The sequence below is a fragment of the Chrysemys picta genome, chromosome 2 (assembly GCF_011386835.1).
Source record: "Chrysemys picta bellii isolate R12L10 chromosome 2, ASM1138683v2, whole genome shotgun sequence".
Classification (NCBI taxonomy): domain Eukaryota; kingdom Metazoa; phylum Chordata; order Testudines; family Emydidae; genus Chrysemys; species Chrysemys picta.
This window is the reverse complement of record NC_088792.1, coordinates 215,475,685-215,493,980: the sequence shown is the minus strand read 5'-3', so window position 1 is coordinate 215,493,980 and position 18,296 is coordinate 215,475,685. Positions and strand designations below refer to the sequence as shown.

Below are 18,296 nucleotides of genomic sequence, written 5' to 3'. Positions count from 1 at the left end.
TTTCTTCTTTAAATGTTTATTGCCTGAGTTTTTAGCCAGGTTACAAAATGATAGACTACTGTAGCAAAAAGGCATGCCATTAGTTATAGGAAATAACCTCCTCCTAAAATTATGGTAATTCTATCAATGGAGGATATTTGGGGCTGATTTCGGTGTATACTTATTCCTGTGGGTTACTGACTACAGCAGTAGTTGAATAAGAGAAGGGACTGAGGAGAGCAGCGATGGTGTAATGACGATGACCAGAATCATTAGCAGTAAAAACCACCTGGAAAAGAAAATACTTGTAAGCTTGAAGCACAACATATATGAGCTAAAACTACCTCAGTGTTAGATTTAGTATACAGTCTTCCCTGGAGTAGTATTTGGCTGATTTCTTTCAGTTATAGGTTTTATCTTTTATTAACTGTGCAAATCTAATAAAGTAGATGCAAGATATTCTACCAGATTAATGCCTTGATCAATCTAAGTATCTATTAGAGGGTTCAGGGCCTAATCCAAAGCTCATTGAAGTCAGTGGAATGAGTCTCATTGACTTCATTGGGCTTTGGATTAGGCCCTTACCCCTCTATCCTGTGTGAAGCTCTCAGAAGACAGTGGAAGCGTAGTCGGTACCTTGCAGGCTCAGGCCTTAGTAACATAAAACAAGCTTGTGATTTAAAATGTAATCTACACTGTATTGTAGATGTTCTCAGAATAGCTGAGTCAGTCTTTTAGGAAATTTGACGAGAACTCAATGGCAAGCTGCAAATAAGGCTGTTTTTTCCTGGAAGCACTATATAAACATTCTAGAATACAAAAAAAAAATTGAAGTGCTGGGCAGTCAGCCAAGGGAAACATAAGGCACAATTACACTTCAGTTCTTCTGGAAATTTGGATAGAAAAGCATCAAAAAGCCTTGTCTATTTTTTCCTTTCCCTTATAATTTATTCCTAGATGTTGTTTGCTGCAGTTTTCTCTGTCACATACTTTAGAAATGATCTGGGGAAAAATGCACTTTGAACTTTACAAACAAATGACGCACAGGCAAAAAATATTGGATAATATTTCTGAGTTTCTGTGGCTACACATCAAATTGAAGAGATTTCAGTGATTTCCAGATTACTGAAACTGGAGTTGCTATTCAAACCAAGAAAATGCCTCTGGTGTAAATAGAGACCTTTTCCAATTTGTTATGGTGATGCCATTCATTATGGGGCTCCGAAGCCTTGCATCCATCCCAGCAAAGATTTCCATTTTGCATTTCCATATTGCAGAACATTTTAAATCTTTAATGTTTTTGAATAAGGCACCCATTTGGGTCACTATTGGGGTGAATGGGAAGAGCTCCATTGACTTCAGTGGAGTTTTGCCCATTTACACTAGCAGAGAATTTGGCCCATTAACTTACAAAGGAACTCTTTGTATGTATTGCAGTTTTTGTCCAGATGATGCTGTATGATATGGTGAAACACTGCAATGCATAATGTTACTTTTTGTGCATTACGGGAATATCTACTTTTTTTTGTTAAGCAGATGCTCTGCTCAATATGTTAGGAATACTCACATCAGCATATTCATGGAATGGAGAAAGGCCAAGCCCCTTCCAGTAAGAGCTGGTGTCAAACTCAATCCTGTATACCCCTTCTACAAATTTTTCATCTGTTGTGAGCTCATGGATCTCCCCAAATTCTGTGGTTTTCCTGTGATGATAAATATCCACGTAAACAATTTAATCTGTACAATCAGGTGTATAACAGCAGTAGACAGTGTGGAATGTTAAGTAGCACAGGTGTGAAGCCATGTTCTTCGGACCCCACTGAATAATTCTATTTATCTGAATTATTCCCTATCTTCTGTGCAGCGTATACTTCCCAGCATCACAGAGCCTATTCTTGCTACCAGCTCAGCCATCTACATCACAAATCAAGCCCGGGCTGCAGAAAACTTTATCATTGCTGCTGTTATGGCATGCATTATGGCTAAGGCCTATTTTAATCTGGTGTTTAACTTGCATTAAGTGTGCCCTGGAACTGAAAATTAGAGGCCTAGAAAAAGGATTGTCATGATGATAGGAGACATGCTGGTTGCCATGATAAAATTAGGGAAGGAGGAAGGCTTTTTTGAGGAAAAGATCTTTTGACTAATTGTTATACGCATACGAGGCTAAACATTTTAAATGTGCCTACTGAAGCCTTTTTACATGACCCTGAAGGTATCTTCTTATGGTCTCATGATAATAAAATCTCTATTTTAGTATTGTTATTGAATTACAGTTTGTATGGGTCGAACTGAGGATCAGGGACCCATTATGTTAGCTGCTGTATAAATGAGTAATGAAGAGAATCCCTGGTCCAAAGAGCTCACCAGCTAGGTTTATGATAAAATACCACAGGTGGCTAAAACAGAAAAGTGGAAAAGAATGGGTAGTTGTGATGTGATCTAGCCAGTATAAGCAACTAGATCTCTTTGAACTAAAATGGTTGTTCAACTGGTAACATAGCTGGTTTCTAGCTCCTGCTCCTCTTCTCTGTTTTTATTTCCAAAACTTCTTTCTACTTTCTACATTTTTTTTTGGCTTTTCCTCTTGAAATATTTATGGATGAAATAACTTCACAATCTTGCCTGATGTTGTTTGAAGAAAGAATTGGCCTGAAGTCTGAAAAGCTAATAGGACTCACCAGTTTTATTGCCACCTGTGAGAATGGCTATCTAGGCAGATAACATAGAGTGGGAAGTGGAAGAGAGGGATAGACAATGAAGGAGCCTAATGATCAGGGAAGAAATCAGTTGTATTGTTTCCTCTTTCTTCTTCTTTCCACACACCCTCTTCATTTTACTTGTGTGGTTTTTGTACCAAAATGAATTGCAATGATGCAAAATAATCTCAACGACGGAGGATTTACTCTAATTACAAAGTAAAGGGATTATATACCTTGGGGGAAAGTCTAGTTCCTTTGAAGTTGATGTAAAAACTCCCTTCGGGGGGCACAATTTGGTCCAGTGGGAATAAACTGTATCTAGAGTAAACTGACTCAAAAAAGGTTAATTTATTTCATTTATTAATTTTTTATAAATTGCACCTTGTTGGTTAAAATTAAGTGAACAAAGAAAAAAGAATAATTGCTGAATGCTCATTGGTATTTGCACTTGCAAAAGGAAGAGGATCAGATTCTGAAGAAGTTTGTTGTAGGCAACTATGAGTTTTGAGCGTGGAAATTATTTAATCCTGTTAGCCTACGTATTCTAGCCATGTTTCAGTTAAAGCTAACAATTGAGCATAAACCAAAATCTCTCATCAGAACAACCACTGAAAAGTTTGGGTCCAAATTGAATTTTGCAGTTAGACTGTATTTTTATAATATACAGAATCAATATGTCAGATGTGAACAATCCAGAACTTAAGAGAAGATGGAATCCAGATTTAGACTTTGCAATGTGACCCCATTTCTAGTTTAGGCATGATCCAGCAGAAGCGGGATTTGGGACTAAAACATTGCAGGGGCATAGAATCCCAGGGTTGGAAGGGACCTCAGGAGGTCATCTAGTCCAACCCACTGTTCAAAGCAGGACCAATCCCCAGACAGATTTCTGCCCCAGATCCCTAAATGGCCCCCCTCAAGGATTGAACTCAAAGCCTGGGTTTAGCAGGCCAATGCTCAAACCACTGAGCTATTCTCCCCCTGTTGGGCACAAAGATCATTGGTGTAGTAGCAATAGAAAGAGGCTACAGTACAAGAGGCTAATACAGCTAATCAGAGGGAAAGAGAAGGCAAGGCAACAGTAGCTTTCTGAAGTATGTTATGAGTTTGGATACTATGGTTCAAGTGTGTGTTGCAGATACCAAAGAGTTAATGACACATGACAATCATGAAATCAAAAGCAAAATTAACTTATTGCCAATGAATTGTCTATAAAATCCATAAAAATAGAAAATAGTGAACAAGCCAGTGCTGACAAGCGATAAGCTAGATGAAATCATAGGTATTTCAAACTTCAGTGCCTTTTGCTCTACTGGTTTGGTTGCTAATGTCTTACTTAAATCGTTAAAATTGTGATTGTTACAATTTTTGGGAAAAGCAGCTGAGCATAGTGTTTACTTACGAATAATGTAGTTTTCTGAGGGTGGGATTTTCAAAAGCTCTCAACTTCAACTTCAGAATTAGACCAATGCTGAGCATTTTGGAAATCCCACTTTGAGTATACATCTAGTGGCATTTCCACCATTCTAGAGCTTCAGGGAATTTTGCATCAAGCAAGTTGCTCCCAGTCCTATAGCCAAGTGTATGTTAGTAGTACCAGGAAAAAATCCTTAGGGGCTTGATGTTGTGCTCATAAGAGTCAATATCAAAACTCCTAGGGGACTTCATTGATGCAGAAGTTTGCCCTAATTTAGGCCCTGCGAAAGGAGAGTTGTAAATATCTGAGTATAGATTGTGTTTATAAGGAGCCCCTCCATCCACTCTTTGCTCTCCATCTGATGAAGAGGCAAAAACATAGCATGTGGGCCTTCTTCAGCCATGGAGACACCAATTTCAAATTAAGGGTTGAATTAAAAAAAAAAAAGTCTCTGTTGCACCAGTGAAAAACAGCAATTGTTTATCTAAGAGTATGACCACATGAGTTGCAATCACACCCCATGAGCCCAATGTTTATAACACAAATATAATCAAAGAGGAAGCCTGGTTACAACCTGGTTGTCCCCTGGTCTGGTTACAAGCATGGTTCCAATGTTCCTTGTAGTCTGGACCATAACCATATTTAATTACCAGACTAGAGCTAGACCAGTCTGTGCAACAAACCGGAACAATTTTGTAACCAGGTTAGGAGACTGCTGAACTGTAACCAGGTTCCCTGACCTAGCAGCATTTATTATTATTATTAATCATTGTAGTGGTATAGTTCCTCAAGGCCTCAATCAACAGATTGTAAACAAAACCTCTGTGAGTGTGAAACTGACTTATACTCTTAGTTTAACAGGTTCTGCCTAACAGAGAAAAAACTATTAATAGATTTTGCATTTAGTTTGCATATCTCAAATGATATGTCCACCATTTTCCTTGGGACATATTATTCACTTGCATGCTTGACGGTGCAGAAACACAGGGGCTGGATCTCCAGTTTGGTTACCTGATTAAGCATAACTGAATATTAAACTCTTATTTGTCTTAATTGTCAGACTGAGTTTCTGAAGATTAAGATACCTTCAGGGTAATTTGTAACTTCATGTTCCCCGTTTTCCAGAAATCTCATGGAGAACAGATGTCTGAATTTCTTTAGAAAAATGTTTTAATCATATGTATTGGGGATGGAAGGAAGGAGAGCGAAAAGAAGACATTTTCACTTTGCACATAAGGAATGCAGGGAGCTGTTTCAAGGGTGTTGTTATCTTTTATGGATGAAGGTAAAATAGTAGCTAGTAGAGCTCAAAAACCTGTTCCAATTACATTATCTCGGACATTTCCATTATAAAGCTGTGTATGGTGACCAAAGGCTTTTTATTACCTACACTCAGGCTGTCTTGGGGTTTATGTAATTTGCTCAGTGTAAAGTACCCTTGAAATCAATGTCATTTATCCTCTTCATGGGACATATGCTGTATTGAAATTAAACTATGCCCTCAAATGTTTACAGGCATCCTATTCATTTGGACCTTATTCAACAGAATGAAATAGTGCTTTAGAGTAAAATTTGTGACATAAACTAATTCAAATGCATACGCAGTAGCTTATTTTCAAAATTCAAACCCTAACCCACAAAAGAACTAATTTTGGCAAAGGGAATTGCTAAAATATATGATAGGGGCTGTATTTGCAAAAGTATGTGGGCACAGAGGGTACAAGTGACTAGGTCAAAGACGGTCAAGTGAAGAGTTAAATAGTTACCTGACTCCCAATCCCCTGAACAACTAGACCATACTTCTTCCTGAGTACTCAGCTGAAATTAGCTTTCCTTGCATATTTTCAGTTAAACTCAGTTTGAAGTAAGCTTCTTAATGAAGTCACTTGTTGTATTCTAACTCTCCTCCTGCCTTTTAAATACTGTTAATCCAAATTCAAGGTGCTTTTCTTAATACACGAAAATGTAATATTAAGAGACAGAATTATTCATACTTATAGGGACATCCTGAGAAGGGCACCTCCCCCTATATACACTCTAACTGCCATAACCTTAGCATAACACACCAGCAAAAGTAACACTTCCTAACGGATGTATCTATTGATTGTAACCAGATATTCAGAAGGTCTGTGAGGTAAATTTTTCTATCATCATGCATTGGGTCTTGTTTAAAACCTAGACTTGAATATTTGTAGGGTTTCTTTCTGATGGTCCAAAGTTCTGGTCATGAATACAGGAGGGAATCTTTTCAGGACATTATAACTAGAGCAGTTCAGAAAACAAAATTTTCATCACAGGGGAAATTTTGACATTTCAAAGTTAATTTCTGTTCTTAATTGGAGTGTTGGAATGTAAAGCCAAAATATTGAAAAATTTTGTGACTTGAAAAATTCCCAAAATGTCAAAACAAACAAAAATTGACATTTTGACTGAAACAATGTGACATGATCAATGACATTTTCATTTGGAAATGGTGATTCAAAATGACACTTTTTGGCTCAATTCTCCCAACTGGATAATTGAAAAATGTAGTCAATATTTTCTGGCAAACCTTTTGATTTTGACTCACTCATATTTTTGAGAGGAAATCATTAGAGTTGGTCAAAAATTTTCACACATTTCAACAGCAACACGCATGTATATGGTAGAATCCTCTATAGGGATGCTGTAGAATGCTTTACAATGATTAAGATGATCAAAACTGATCAAATAATCCAAAGAATTTTTTTTTACTTTAGTTTAAAAAGCTGTAGTAAATTCAAAATTATCAATAAAATAAATTATGGTTCTTAAAGAACTTCCTTAGAAAATCTAAGTTTTAGATTTGGATAAATTAAATGATTGGCCATTTAGAGTCCTGCTAACTTTTTTATATATATATATATATATATATATATATATAATGAGAGATTCTTCTTCTGACGAAGTGGGTATTCACCCACGAAAGCATATGCTCCAATACATCTGTTAGTCTTTAAGGTGCCACAGGACTCTCTGTTGTTTCTTGACTGACAGCCGTTTTGGGCAAGCACATTGGTGAGTTCACTAAATCACAAGCAGAGGCAGCCAGATAGCTATGCATCCTTAACACAAAGTAAAGGAGAAATGCATCTTTTGCTTGTGACTGCTGCTGTTTAACAAGTTCTCTAGCCCCCAATTTCCTTTTCATCTCACTGTAATGGTATCCTAAATTGAACTGCCAGAGTTACATTTCATTCATTTACACTAAAGCAGAGGAACAAGGACACAGGCATTAGTTTGATTTTAAGTTACTCAGTAGGCAAACACGATGAAAGTGTGTCCCAGTGAAAGCTGGAGTAAATGGGCCACTAATACAGAAAACATCCATTCCTGTGAGTCTCTCACTGTCAGAGGCTCTATCAAAATAAATATGATGGGAAAACCTATTAGTAGTTTTGTTGTTACAGTCTGCTAAACTCCTGTATCCCTGGGACAACAATTAAAAAACCAACAACAAAACCCGTTCTGAATCAATGTAATAGCAGTGCAGGGGTCATCCTAACAATGTTGAGTAACATCAAGTTTCAAATTCTCCACTTCTTGGCGTTGGTCAAATTATTATTTTACTTTCTGAATTATGCAAAATATTTGCAACTTTGGCACACTTGCTTTTAATTGGGTTTTATACTTAAGGTCTAGAACAGGGATGGCCAAACTATGACTCGCAAGCCACATGTGGCTCTTCTACCATTAAAGTGTGGCTCATGGAACCCCACCCCCAGCCCACTCCCATTCTCCACCTACCAGCCTGGGAGGGGGCTCAGGATGTCTGCCTTGCAGTGGGGTGGTGGGGTATGGGTTTCTGCCCAGCATGGAGGAGGGTCTTGGGGCTTCAGCCCCGTGGAGTGCACCTGTCAGGGCTCGGGGCTTCAGCAGGAGTGGGGCTGAAGCATCGAGCTCTGCCAGGCACCTCCTGGGGGGCTGAAGCCCCAGCTCCTGGCAGGTGTGCCCCAGCTCTTGAACTTCTGAAGATTGTTGTATGTGGCTCAGAGTCCCAGTAAGTTTGGCCACCCTGGTCTAGAACCACTATTAACCAGGTCTTGTGGCTCAAGTTAGGTCTTGTAAACATAGATCTGTTTAAAATAGAAAATAACCTAACAGTACTGCAAGCCCAGTGGTTATAAAATGTCTCAAAATTTGTCAGCTGATCAAACAAGTAGCGTGTTTGAAAGTAGCAGGGCGTTAGCCAAATATCCAGGGAAGAATTAACACCATGCCATTCAGGTCATGGAATAGAGGAAGGAATACAGTTTAGTGGACTTTCTACAAAAACACTAGACTATAATTCTTCCTACTACTCTCCCAGGCAAAAATTTCCAAATTTGTGTGTCTAAAGTTAGTCTCCTAAATTCATATTTAGATGCCTAAAAAAGAGTGACTTGATTTTCAGTGGTACTGAACACCTGTAGTTTCCATTGACTTCAGTGGAAGCTACTGGCTCATAAAAGCTGCAGGATATATCCCCAAATGGCAATTAAGAACAATGTTACAGTCTAAACTGTTATATCACACAGCTAAGGGATGATAGTATTTATCTCGGTCCTCTGCAGATTGCATATAATCATGTTATGTATGCTTTAAAAAACTACTCTCACATATTTTGAAAAGAATATAGTTTTCCTAATGATGGCAGAAAAGCATATGGTGGTTTTTACAGATCAATAGATTTATCCCATCATCCTGCATCAGAAGCTTGGCAAAAAATATTAAGTTTTATACAGGATTTTGCTCTTTAAATCCCTTCTGAATGCTGCTTGTTCCTAGATTGGCTCTAGGAAGTTTCTGCAGATCTGTTCAGCTATGTTGTATAGTACATATGGGGCTTGTTTGTGAAATACCTAGAGACAGAGGCAAACAAAGGTCTCAGTGCTGCAGACAGAAGTAAATAGTGTCTCAAAATCTTTAGCAAAAGATATTAAGGAAGATCTATTGGCGAGGGTGCTCACTTGGGAGACCTGGCTGCTTGTGTGCCCTTGGGCTAGTCACTTAATCTCTCTGTGGCTCAGTTCACTATCTGTAAAATTGGAATAATAGTACTTCCCAACCTCACAGGGGTGTTTTGAGGATAAATACATTAAAGGTTGTGAGCTGCTTAAATACCACAGTAATATGTGCAATATAAGTGCCATAAATAAAAACACACAAACGTTGTGGACCCTCTTCTGCTCTTGGTTACCCCAGTGTAACATTGTCCAAGGAGTTTCTCCTGACTTACACTTGTGTAAATGAAAGCAGTAGGAAAGGGCGTTTCTTGTGTGCATGTTTAGGGCTTTCTAACAAAGTTTAGAGCCTGGATTCCTCCTCTACAAATAAAGCTCTGGACCTACTGTATATCAAGATGGTTACCCCGAATTATATAGAAAGTCAGGTTCACAGGTTGTTGGTTTTTTTAAACATAGGTACAACTGCACCTTTTGAAAACTAGGAGAAAATTTTAAAATATTCCCTCACTAAGGTAAAATGAACAACTTGAAGTAACTCTCCCTACTAGTATATATTCTCACCATGGGCCTAATCCCATGAACTCATGGGGCTTCAGATCAGGCCCCATATGCGTTTTTACAAAGTAAGTGGGACAAGCTACAAAATAAGTTGATCTTCCAGTTAGGATCCCCTTTATATCTCATTTTGTTCTTTCAAGACATCTTGAAAGTTTCATAGCACAACAGAACTTACCCGGTAGCGAAGTCCTGCCAGTTTCCACCTGCAGCCTTTTTAAACACTTTAACTGCTACATTGGCAGCTGGACTTCCTCTAACTGCATCCAGAACTTTCACCATAAGAGGGCACTTGGAATCAACAGACCCATGGGAAACCTTGAGAAAGTAAAAAAGGTTTTTGTAGTGCAGCAAATTATATAGGGCATGTTCAACATGCCTATTAGAATTAGAAATCTTCTTCCAAAGAGCAGAAAAGCCACATTTGCCACGTTTAACGACCACATGAGGGCACATTCCAAGCAAAGTAGTATTTTAAACACAATATAGTTCACAAATAGATGTTTCTCATGCCAGAATAATCTTAGATTGGGTACATTGTACTACTTCAGGGAAAGCTTGTATAATAAATATGTAGATATAGTTTAAGGCAATAAATAGCTCTGGAAAACAACATGCTAATTAAGGATGTATCTTTAAATTAGGTCAGAAAAAGGACAAGAAAATAATGAATGAGTATCTGTTCTTGCCAATCACCACAGCCTCTGCTTCTGATAAACAGCATCTTTGCCTTAGAAATATCTCTGAGGCTGGGAGGAAATTGGTTTCTCCAACTTTGCTATACTGTGTTTAATTCTTAGTAATGCTTCAATAGCATCTCCCATCTGAGGATCTTGCAGTGTTTTATAAGGAGTAAACAATTAAGCCTTACGACACCCTTGTGAGGAAGGTAAAATTATCCCCATTTTACAGATATAGAAATGGAATCACAGAGAATCAAAGGGACTTGCCTAACATCACTGTCAGAACCAGGAATAGAGCCCAAATCTTCTAGATCCCAGCCCTTAACTTTAACCACAAAACCTCACTGAAGCAAATGAGCCCCAAGACCTTTGAAATAATAGATAGCTGAATCCCAAAATTGACTTTATTTTAACTATTACTGTAAATTTTCAAGGAAACACATGAGAAAAATGGCAGTACCAGACCATTGTAGCATAGCAATGGCTGCAGGAATTGGTTTTAGGCTAGTAATGCATAAATATAAAATAGATGTGTGTGCCTGTATTCAGAGAGTTTATGCTATTTGCAATCATTTTAATTCCCCCTTCAATGCCAAAATACTTACCAGTGGAGCAGCTTCAGAAAGAAATACCAGTCCAGCTAAGAAAACGAGAAGCACAGAATGAAAGGCCATTCTGTTTGCTGTTAGTGAGCCTCTGTGCCAGCAGCTAGAAGCTGATGGGATTTGGGATTTTATACCCAAGCCTACCACAAAACAGGCTGCTTATCTGATGCCCATATGACTTCAAACCTGCTGATTCTGATTATTTACTTAGTAAACAATCCAATCCTGCAGTCATTCCATACATGGAACTGCCACTGAAGTCAATGGGACTTTTGCATGTGGAAGGACTGCAGGATGATTGGAGCTAAGAGAATAAGTAACCCACACAAACATGAACCTTGCCTGGGGAGATTAGGCTGTTGGAATACCCTCTGTAAAATAATGCAAGTAATTTGTTTTTCTCTGGCTATGTAACTGGTTATAGCAGGCCCTACTACCCTTGCTGACTTATTGGGAGAATTTCTCATATATTCAGTCTTATTCCTTGTCTACTCCCATGCAGGTTTCCTCTTATGTGTAATGTTTTTGAGGACCAGCTGTCCAATCAAGTGATATTGCCTTTCATGACACAGTATAGGTGTAATATGATAAAACGCTGCACAATACACAAAAAATACTATGGTGAAATCCTGGTCCCATTGAAGGCAATGGCCAAGTTCCTGTTGACTTTAATGGGACCAGGATTTCACCCCTAGTTATTTAATGGCATATCTTTGTGAACTTAACTCACACAAAAAATGGCAAATGACAGTGCTAATAACAAATGATTTTTGTTTTATCTGTGCACCTGTCACTATTTGCTTTTTGTCTTGGCATGGCAGCGTGGTTTCTATCTTAACTGAAAATGTGAGTCATATAGTTCTTGCCTCATTTTCAAAATCTATCTAAAAAGGAGGCATGAATTTTGAGGAGGCAGTACATTTAGCTTTCAGTGGTTGGACACTGAATTTGGAAGAAGCAGACTTTCTTGACTTCTTTGCAAGATTTCAGCTTTGCAAAATTATCTATAGGAATAGCATATTTCAGTATCTAGTATTATGTACTTTATTTTCATTCAAAATAACATTGTCCTTTTGGCAGGGCTGTCAGTAGGGATGGGTACAAAGATATGGAAATATTATGCCTCTCAGCCTAAATATCAAACCAATCTCTCCTTCTCTTTCCTTTTGATTTTTTGAAGATGGTCTGAATTATATCTTCAATTTTGTGAGTCCTAGGACATCTCTGGAATCAGGAGGAAGGTAATGAGCTCTGGGGCTCTTCTATCCTGGGGAACTTTGGAGCATATGAAATTTAAATAGAATGACCATATCCCACTGCAGGCATTGCCAGACAAGGGCTGTCCCTCCACTGAAGATAAAAGGTATAGAAAGGATCAGGGAACAGAAAATAAGTGGCTAGGGGCCTGTTGGAATTGGAGCACTAGACAAAAGAGGTCTGTTTGGAGTCAGGAGACTTGATAGGGGTTAGATAAAGGTAGGGGGTTCTGGCTGGCTCAGCAAGAGACTAGGTTGGATACAGAAGGAGGTGGTTATGGAAACGTGGATAATCCTCAAATATGCCAACCCTTTAGGGCTTAGCTGAATGCCAAATTGTTTGAAGTTCACCAGCTCCTAGTTAAAATTAATACATATTTTTAATGAAAGCATGCTACCTATTTGGAACAATTACAGTGTTCGGATCAAGAACAAACATGTCCTGTTAATTCTCTTGTTTACGTCAAAGCAGTTTTCCAGACGCTATACTATACGTCTCTCTCTCTCTCTCTCTCTCTCACTCCCCACTTCACTAGTAACCTCTTTGTTTTCTGTTGTATTTACATGTATTTTGTATTTAATTAGGAATCCAAGTACTTTTACATGAATAATTGATTGGAATGACCATTACAATTACTGTATTTTAACAAAAACAACAAGGAGTCTGGTGGCACCTTAAAGACTAAAGATTTATTTGGGCATAAGCTTTCGTGAGTAAAAACCTCACTTCTTCGGATGCAAGTGAGGTTTTTACTCACGAAAGCTTATGCCCAAATAAATCTGTTAGTCTTTAAGGTGCCACCAGACTCCTTGTTGTTTTTGTAGATACAGACTAACACGGCTACCCCCTGATACTTGTATTTTAACATTTGACTTTGGCCACCACAAAACTGTAACCTTCTGCTGGTATGATTGATCATCTATTATCTGAGGGAAAATAGACATTAGAATTTGTCGTGTAGTAATCTGAATAGCTTTCCACAATGAGTTTCCCAAAGAGTTCATGAATTTGTAGGCTTTATAAAAATTTTAATCATTTATCTATTCTGAAAGGCATGGATGGATTCTGTTTTGTTACTATGGAATAACATCACAGTGAACTGTATTTGGGGGATAATCTATGGTTTACTTCTCAGACTAGTATGCCTACAGCTTTAAGGAAGGGTGGGGAGATGGACAGTTTAGTTCCCTTGAAATCTAGGGGTACGCCCAGACGGTGGGTAGCAATCAATCTATCGGGGATCGATATATCGCGTCTCGTCTAGATGCGATATATCGATCCCTGAACGTGCTCCCGTCAATTCCAGAACTCCACCAGGGCGAGCAGCGGTAGCGGAATCGACGGGGAAGCCTTGACCGTCGATCCCGTGCCGTGAGGACGGGAGGTAAGTCGAAATAAGATATGTCGACTTCAGCTACGCTATTCCTGTAGCTGAAGTTGCGTATCTTACATCAAACCCGCCCCCCTCAGTGTAGACCAGCCCAAGGAGAATGAACATCGACATTGGGTGTCAAGAGCTCTTGTGTTCTAAATACAGCTTTGACACTGACTTGCTATGTGGCCTTTGGTAAATCAGTGAGAACCCGATCCAATGTCCAGTGAAGTCAACGAGAGTGTTTCCATTGACTTCGGTGAGTGTTGAATTGGTTTTTAATGTCTGTGCCACAGTTACCACATCTGTATAACTGGGGATATTATTTTCCTTCCTTTGAGGGGTGTTGAGGGTTAATATTTGCACAGTGCTTTAAATATGTAAAGCACTGTTTAAATGTTAAATACTAATCGGCTATGGGACACTTAGCTCTGGGTTAATGAGCATAAATATATTTACAATTTTAATTATCGTTCAGACATTTTTCTTAAATTAATATTTTGATTGAGTGAGGGGGAGAGAAATACTTCTGTGGTTTGCATGTAGTTAATAAATACATATTTATCTTGTGTATTAAGTGAGCTTGAAAAAGACAGAAGGTTAAAAGTGCTACCAGAAGGATTTAGAACTAATGAAAACATTTAAGTTGTATTCCCTTTAACAAGCATAAAGTCAAATTCAAATTATTTACTCATGTCTATAAGTTTCTGGGATGGAACCCAAACCCTATAAAAGGAACATCCAGATAGTGAATTTTTGCTGTGATGCTTTTGTAATTGATGAATGCACTTGGTACCAATTCATCTGAGTAAGCTCTCACTTTGAAGAGTTTAAACTCCGAGGTCACTGGGCAAATGAGCACGATAGTTTCTGAGATACTATTTCGTTAGCTGCCTGTGCAGTTCCTGCAATCCCATTAGAACAAAACTTCTGTTCTTTTACTTTAATACATAGTCAAACCAAGAGACTAATCCATCAGCCTAGACAAATGATTGTTGTTTTTTTGGCAATCAGTTTATACACAACTTTAATTGAATCACACAGAGACAGAGATGAAATCTCTCTTAACCGCTCTTAACCTCTCCATATTACTGAGAATCGGCTTGCGCTGTCAAGAAGATCGGTATTTTTAAAGGTCAACTTTTCTTAGCATGATGACTAGAGGGTTTAAGTTATGAAATTATTTTGTGCTACTTGCTGTGGTAGTGGGTGGTATAAAATCCTGCAACATGATGGAAAGTTTTTCTTCAGGAAAAAAACAGAACTCACAGATTTCACAGGGTGCAAGATAGAAACTTGAAAGAGACAGTGTGAGGCACTGCTTTATAAAAAGAACAAAATGTTTCATAAACTGCAGAAAAACTAGTATATTTTCATTGAAATATGTTTGTTTGGTTTGATTTTGATCTAATGATATTATCTAATATGACCTTTACTTATACTGGTGGTGTTGTCACTAAATGCCTATCCCTAGCCACTATTATCATTAACTCAAGTCTGTAGGGCCAGATTATGATCTTTTTAGGTTGTGCATATGTTTGCTGTGAATCCTGTGTCAGCTATCACAGATGTGTACTTTGCTCAGTATCTTGTTGTTTCAGATTGTTAAATGCTTAGTCAAATGATCACAGGCACATTATTCTGGTACCTAATACAAATAGACATGTGGAAATACTTTTTTCGGCCCTAGTACTCAGTTCCAGCATTGTACCGTAATGTGCTTGGAAGTTTCTTCTACCTTGCATAAAACATGCTGTTGAAAAACTGTATTTTTTAAATCAAGATTGCACTTAAAAAAAAAAAAAGATTATATGTTCTAGTTCGAAAGGAATTATTTGGGGAAAATTCTAAGTCCGTGCTATACAAGAGGTCAGACTAGATGATCAGAATGGTCCCTTCTGGCCTTAGAATCTAGGAATCTATGAAATGATATTTACACCTCTCATTTGAGTGGGTTCAGTATATTATATGTTACTATTTGGATTCATCTCAGTGTGTCTTCCTGGCCTGAGAGTCCTGGCAATAAAATAAATTTGGGAGTTATTAGTCTACAGACCCCCTGCTACTCTCCTAGACTCCTGTCTCAATGAATTGTTGTTGGGAGTAGCACTGGAGTCCTCCGTATTCTAGGTGACTTCGTTGTGCATGTCAGTGACCATTCTTGCATGTGTTCTTAGGATAGCATGGCCTGTCATAATCATGGAATTACTGTACTTCAGGTATTTGGGGTTCAACTCATTCAGGTGAGCTTACACTGGATCTTATCTTCTGGGAGGGAATCAAGATTGGTACATGAAGATGAGGCCTTATACTTGGGGAGATCATCACTTCCTGCAAGACGAGGTAGGGCCCATCCCCACTCTTATCTAGGTGGAGAACCTGTTTGAATGGTCATCCTCCCTCAGAGGCTGCTGGATTGAGATGGTTTCCATGTGTCTGAGGTATCATCTTGCTCAGGAGCTGCACACCATGAGGATGTTTTAGTGGAGTATCATGTCAGCCATTTATAAATGAATGTCAGTCATTTCGTAATGCTATGTATGTGCTCGCTCACTGCTTACTTTGAGCTGTGATAAAACACAGACCATTGTTGGTCTTGTTTCATTAATTGCCTCAGTGCTTCTGGCCACGGGTTTCTGGAATTCTATCTCACCTCTGCATTAGTAAGTACAGTGTCTCAGCTCCTATACAGCAAGATGTCATCAAGTACATTGTTTAAATTAACTGGCTTCCATTTTCTGTCTCCCAGCCCCAGTCACTACAGTTACTGTCACACAGTTTAGTAATTATGGGTCATGCATATACACACATGTGAAGAATGTGGTCACACATCTTTGTTCTTCTCTTTTTATTATTTGCCCCAATGCCAGCTTCTGGCCAAGGATTTTCAGGAAATGCTGTACTAAGCATTCTGTCTCATATACACCGTTTCCAATAGGTACAAGGGCCTGACCATGGACTTCAGTGGATTTTGGATCAGGCCCCAAATTCATTAACTGAATTTCCTGAGCCCACATAGGTAAGTGTATTTGTGCATGCACATAAATGTGAGCTTGATCAAAACCTTGCTCATGCATGCAAAGCAAAGGGAGCTGCATATGGTTGAATGTATCTTGATTTAGAATTCAATAAAACCTTCAGGATTTTTCGCTTTCTGTTTTTGGGGTCTGCCCAGTGTTCAGTATGGTATAGAAACAGATCACTGTTATAGACTACAGACCCTGCAGAGAGACAGCACGTAGCAGCAGATAATAAAGTAAGTAGCTGCAAAGTAAATGGTTGAGCAGCCACAATTCTTAGTTTAGAGCAGCTAAACCAAAAGCCTCCACTTAAATGCCATCAGGCTTTGCCAAAACAGAGGTGGTGAAAGCCAGGGGCTTACTCAGTAATTGACTCCAGGGAATCTCAGCAGTGAAACATTTCAGCAGCAACATCCCAAACTCTTTCCGTACAGGTAGAAAATGCAGGGGCCATGGCGCCTGCTTAGGACACTAGGCTTTGCAACTCGCATTGTTTCCTGCAAATGAGGGAAAGCAAGCTAGTTTTGTGCTAACTAACAGAGCTAGCAGGAGTTTAACTCGCCATTGTGGCCTAGGATAGTGTTGTGCCTGTGAAAATGAGGCCAACTATATTTTTTGCACATACAGACCCATCCTCCTGGAGGACAGGGTTAAAATTCAAAATGAGCTGGACAAACTGGAGAAATGGTCTGAAGTAAATAGGATGAAATTCAATATGGACAAATGCAATGTACTCTACTTGGGAAATGACTGCCTAGGAAGGAGTACTGTGGAAAGGGATCTGGGGATCATAGTGGATTACAAGCTAAATATGAGTCAACAGTGCAACACTGTTGCAAAAAAAGCAAACAACATTCTGTTATGTATTAGGAGTAATTCTTCTGCTCTACTCTACACTGATGAGGCCTCAACTGGAATATTGTGCCCAGTTCTGGGTGCCACATTTCAGGAAAGATGTGGACAAATTGGAGAAAATCCAGAGAAGAGGAACAAAAATGATTAAAGAAAACATGGCCTCTGAGGGAAGATTGAAAAAATTCGGTTTGGTTAGTCTGGAGAAGAGAAGACTGAGAGGGGACATAACAGTTTTCAAGTACATAAAATTACAGGGAAGGGAGGAATAGCTCAGTGGTTTGAGCATTGCCCTGCTAAAGCTAGAGTTGTGAGTTTAATCCTTGAGGGGGCCGTTTAGGGATCTGGGACAAAAATCTGGGGATTAGTCCTGCTTTGAGCAGGAGGGAGTTGGACTAGATGACCTTCTGAGGTCCCTTCCAACCCTGATATTCTATGAAAACATTGTTAGAAAGAGGAAAAATTGTTCTCCTTAACATCTGAGTATAGGCCAAGAAGCAATGGGCTTAAATTGCAGCAAGGGTGGTTTAAGTTGGACATTAGGAAATACTTCCTCTTGGGGAGTTAAACACTGGAATAAATTGCCTAAGGAGGTTGTGGAATTTTTGTCATTGGAGATTTTTAAGATTTTTAAGAGCAGGTTAGACTAACACCTGTCAGGGATGGTCTAGATAATATTTAGTCCTGCCATGAGTGCAGGGGACTGGACTAGATGACCTCTCAAGGACCCTTCCAGTCCTATGATTTTATGAATATAAGGTTTGTTGTGGCTGGTGCATTTGTTATGAATAAATGGCAGTCACAAGGAGCTTTAGCCCCCCTTTCCTCGCCATGCATGGGCTGCCTACCATTGCAGGCCCTGAACTCTCCTGAAACCAGGGTCTGCTTTT

At 38.9% G+C, this 18,296-nt stretch overlaps 1 protein-coding gene across 1 annotated transcript; it reads right to left on the bottom strand.

The window, feature by feature from the left end:
• Window positions 1-11,058, bottom strand: TTR (transthyretin). The gene is made up of 4 exons (XM_005279992.4): window positions 10,906-11,058; window positions 9,796-9,935; window positions 1,547-1,682; window positions 1-268 (listed from the first exon to the last, which is right to left on the bottom strand). Exons 1-4 carry the CDS (start codon window positions 10,972-10,974, stop codon window positions 161-163), a joined length of 453 nt encoding a protein of 150 aa, XP_005280049.1. The 5' UTR covers window positions 10,975-11,058; the 3' UTR covers window positions 1-160.
• Window positions 11,059-18,296: the final 7,238 nt, after the last annotated feature.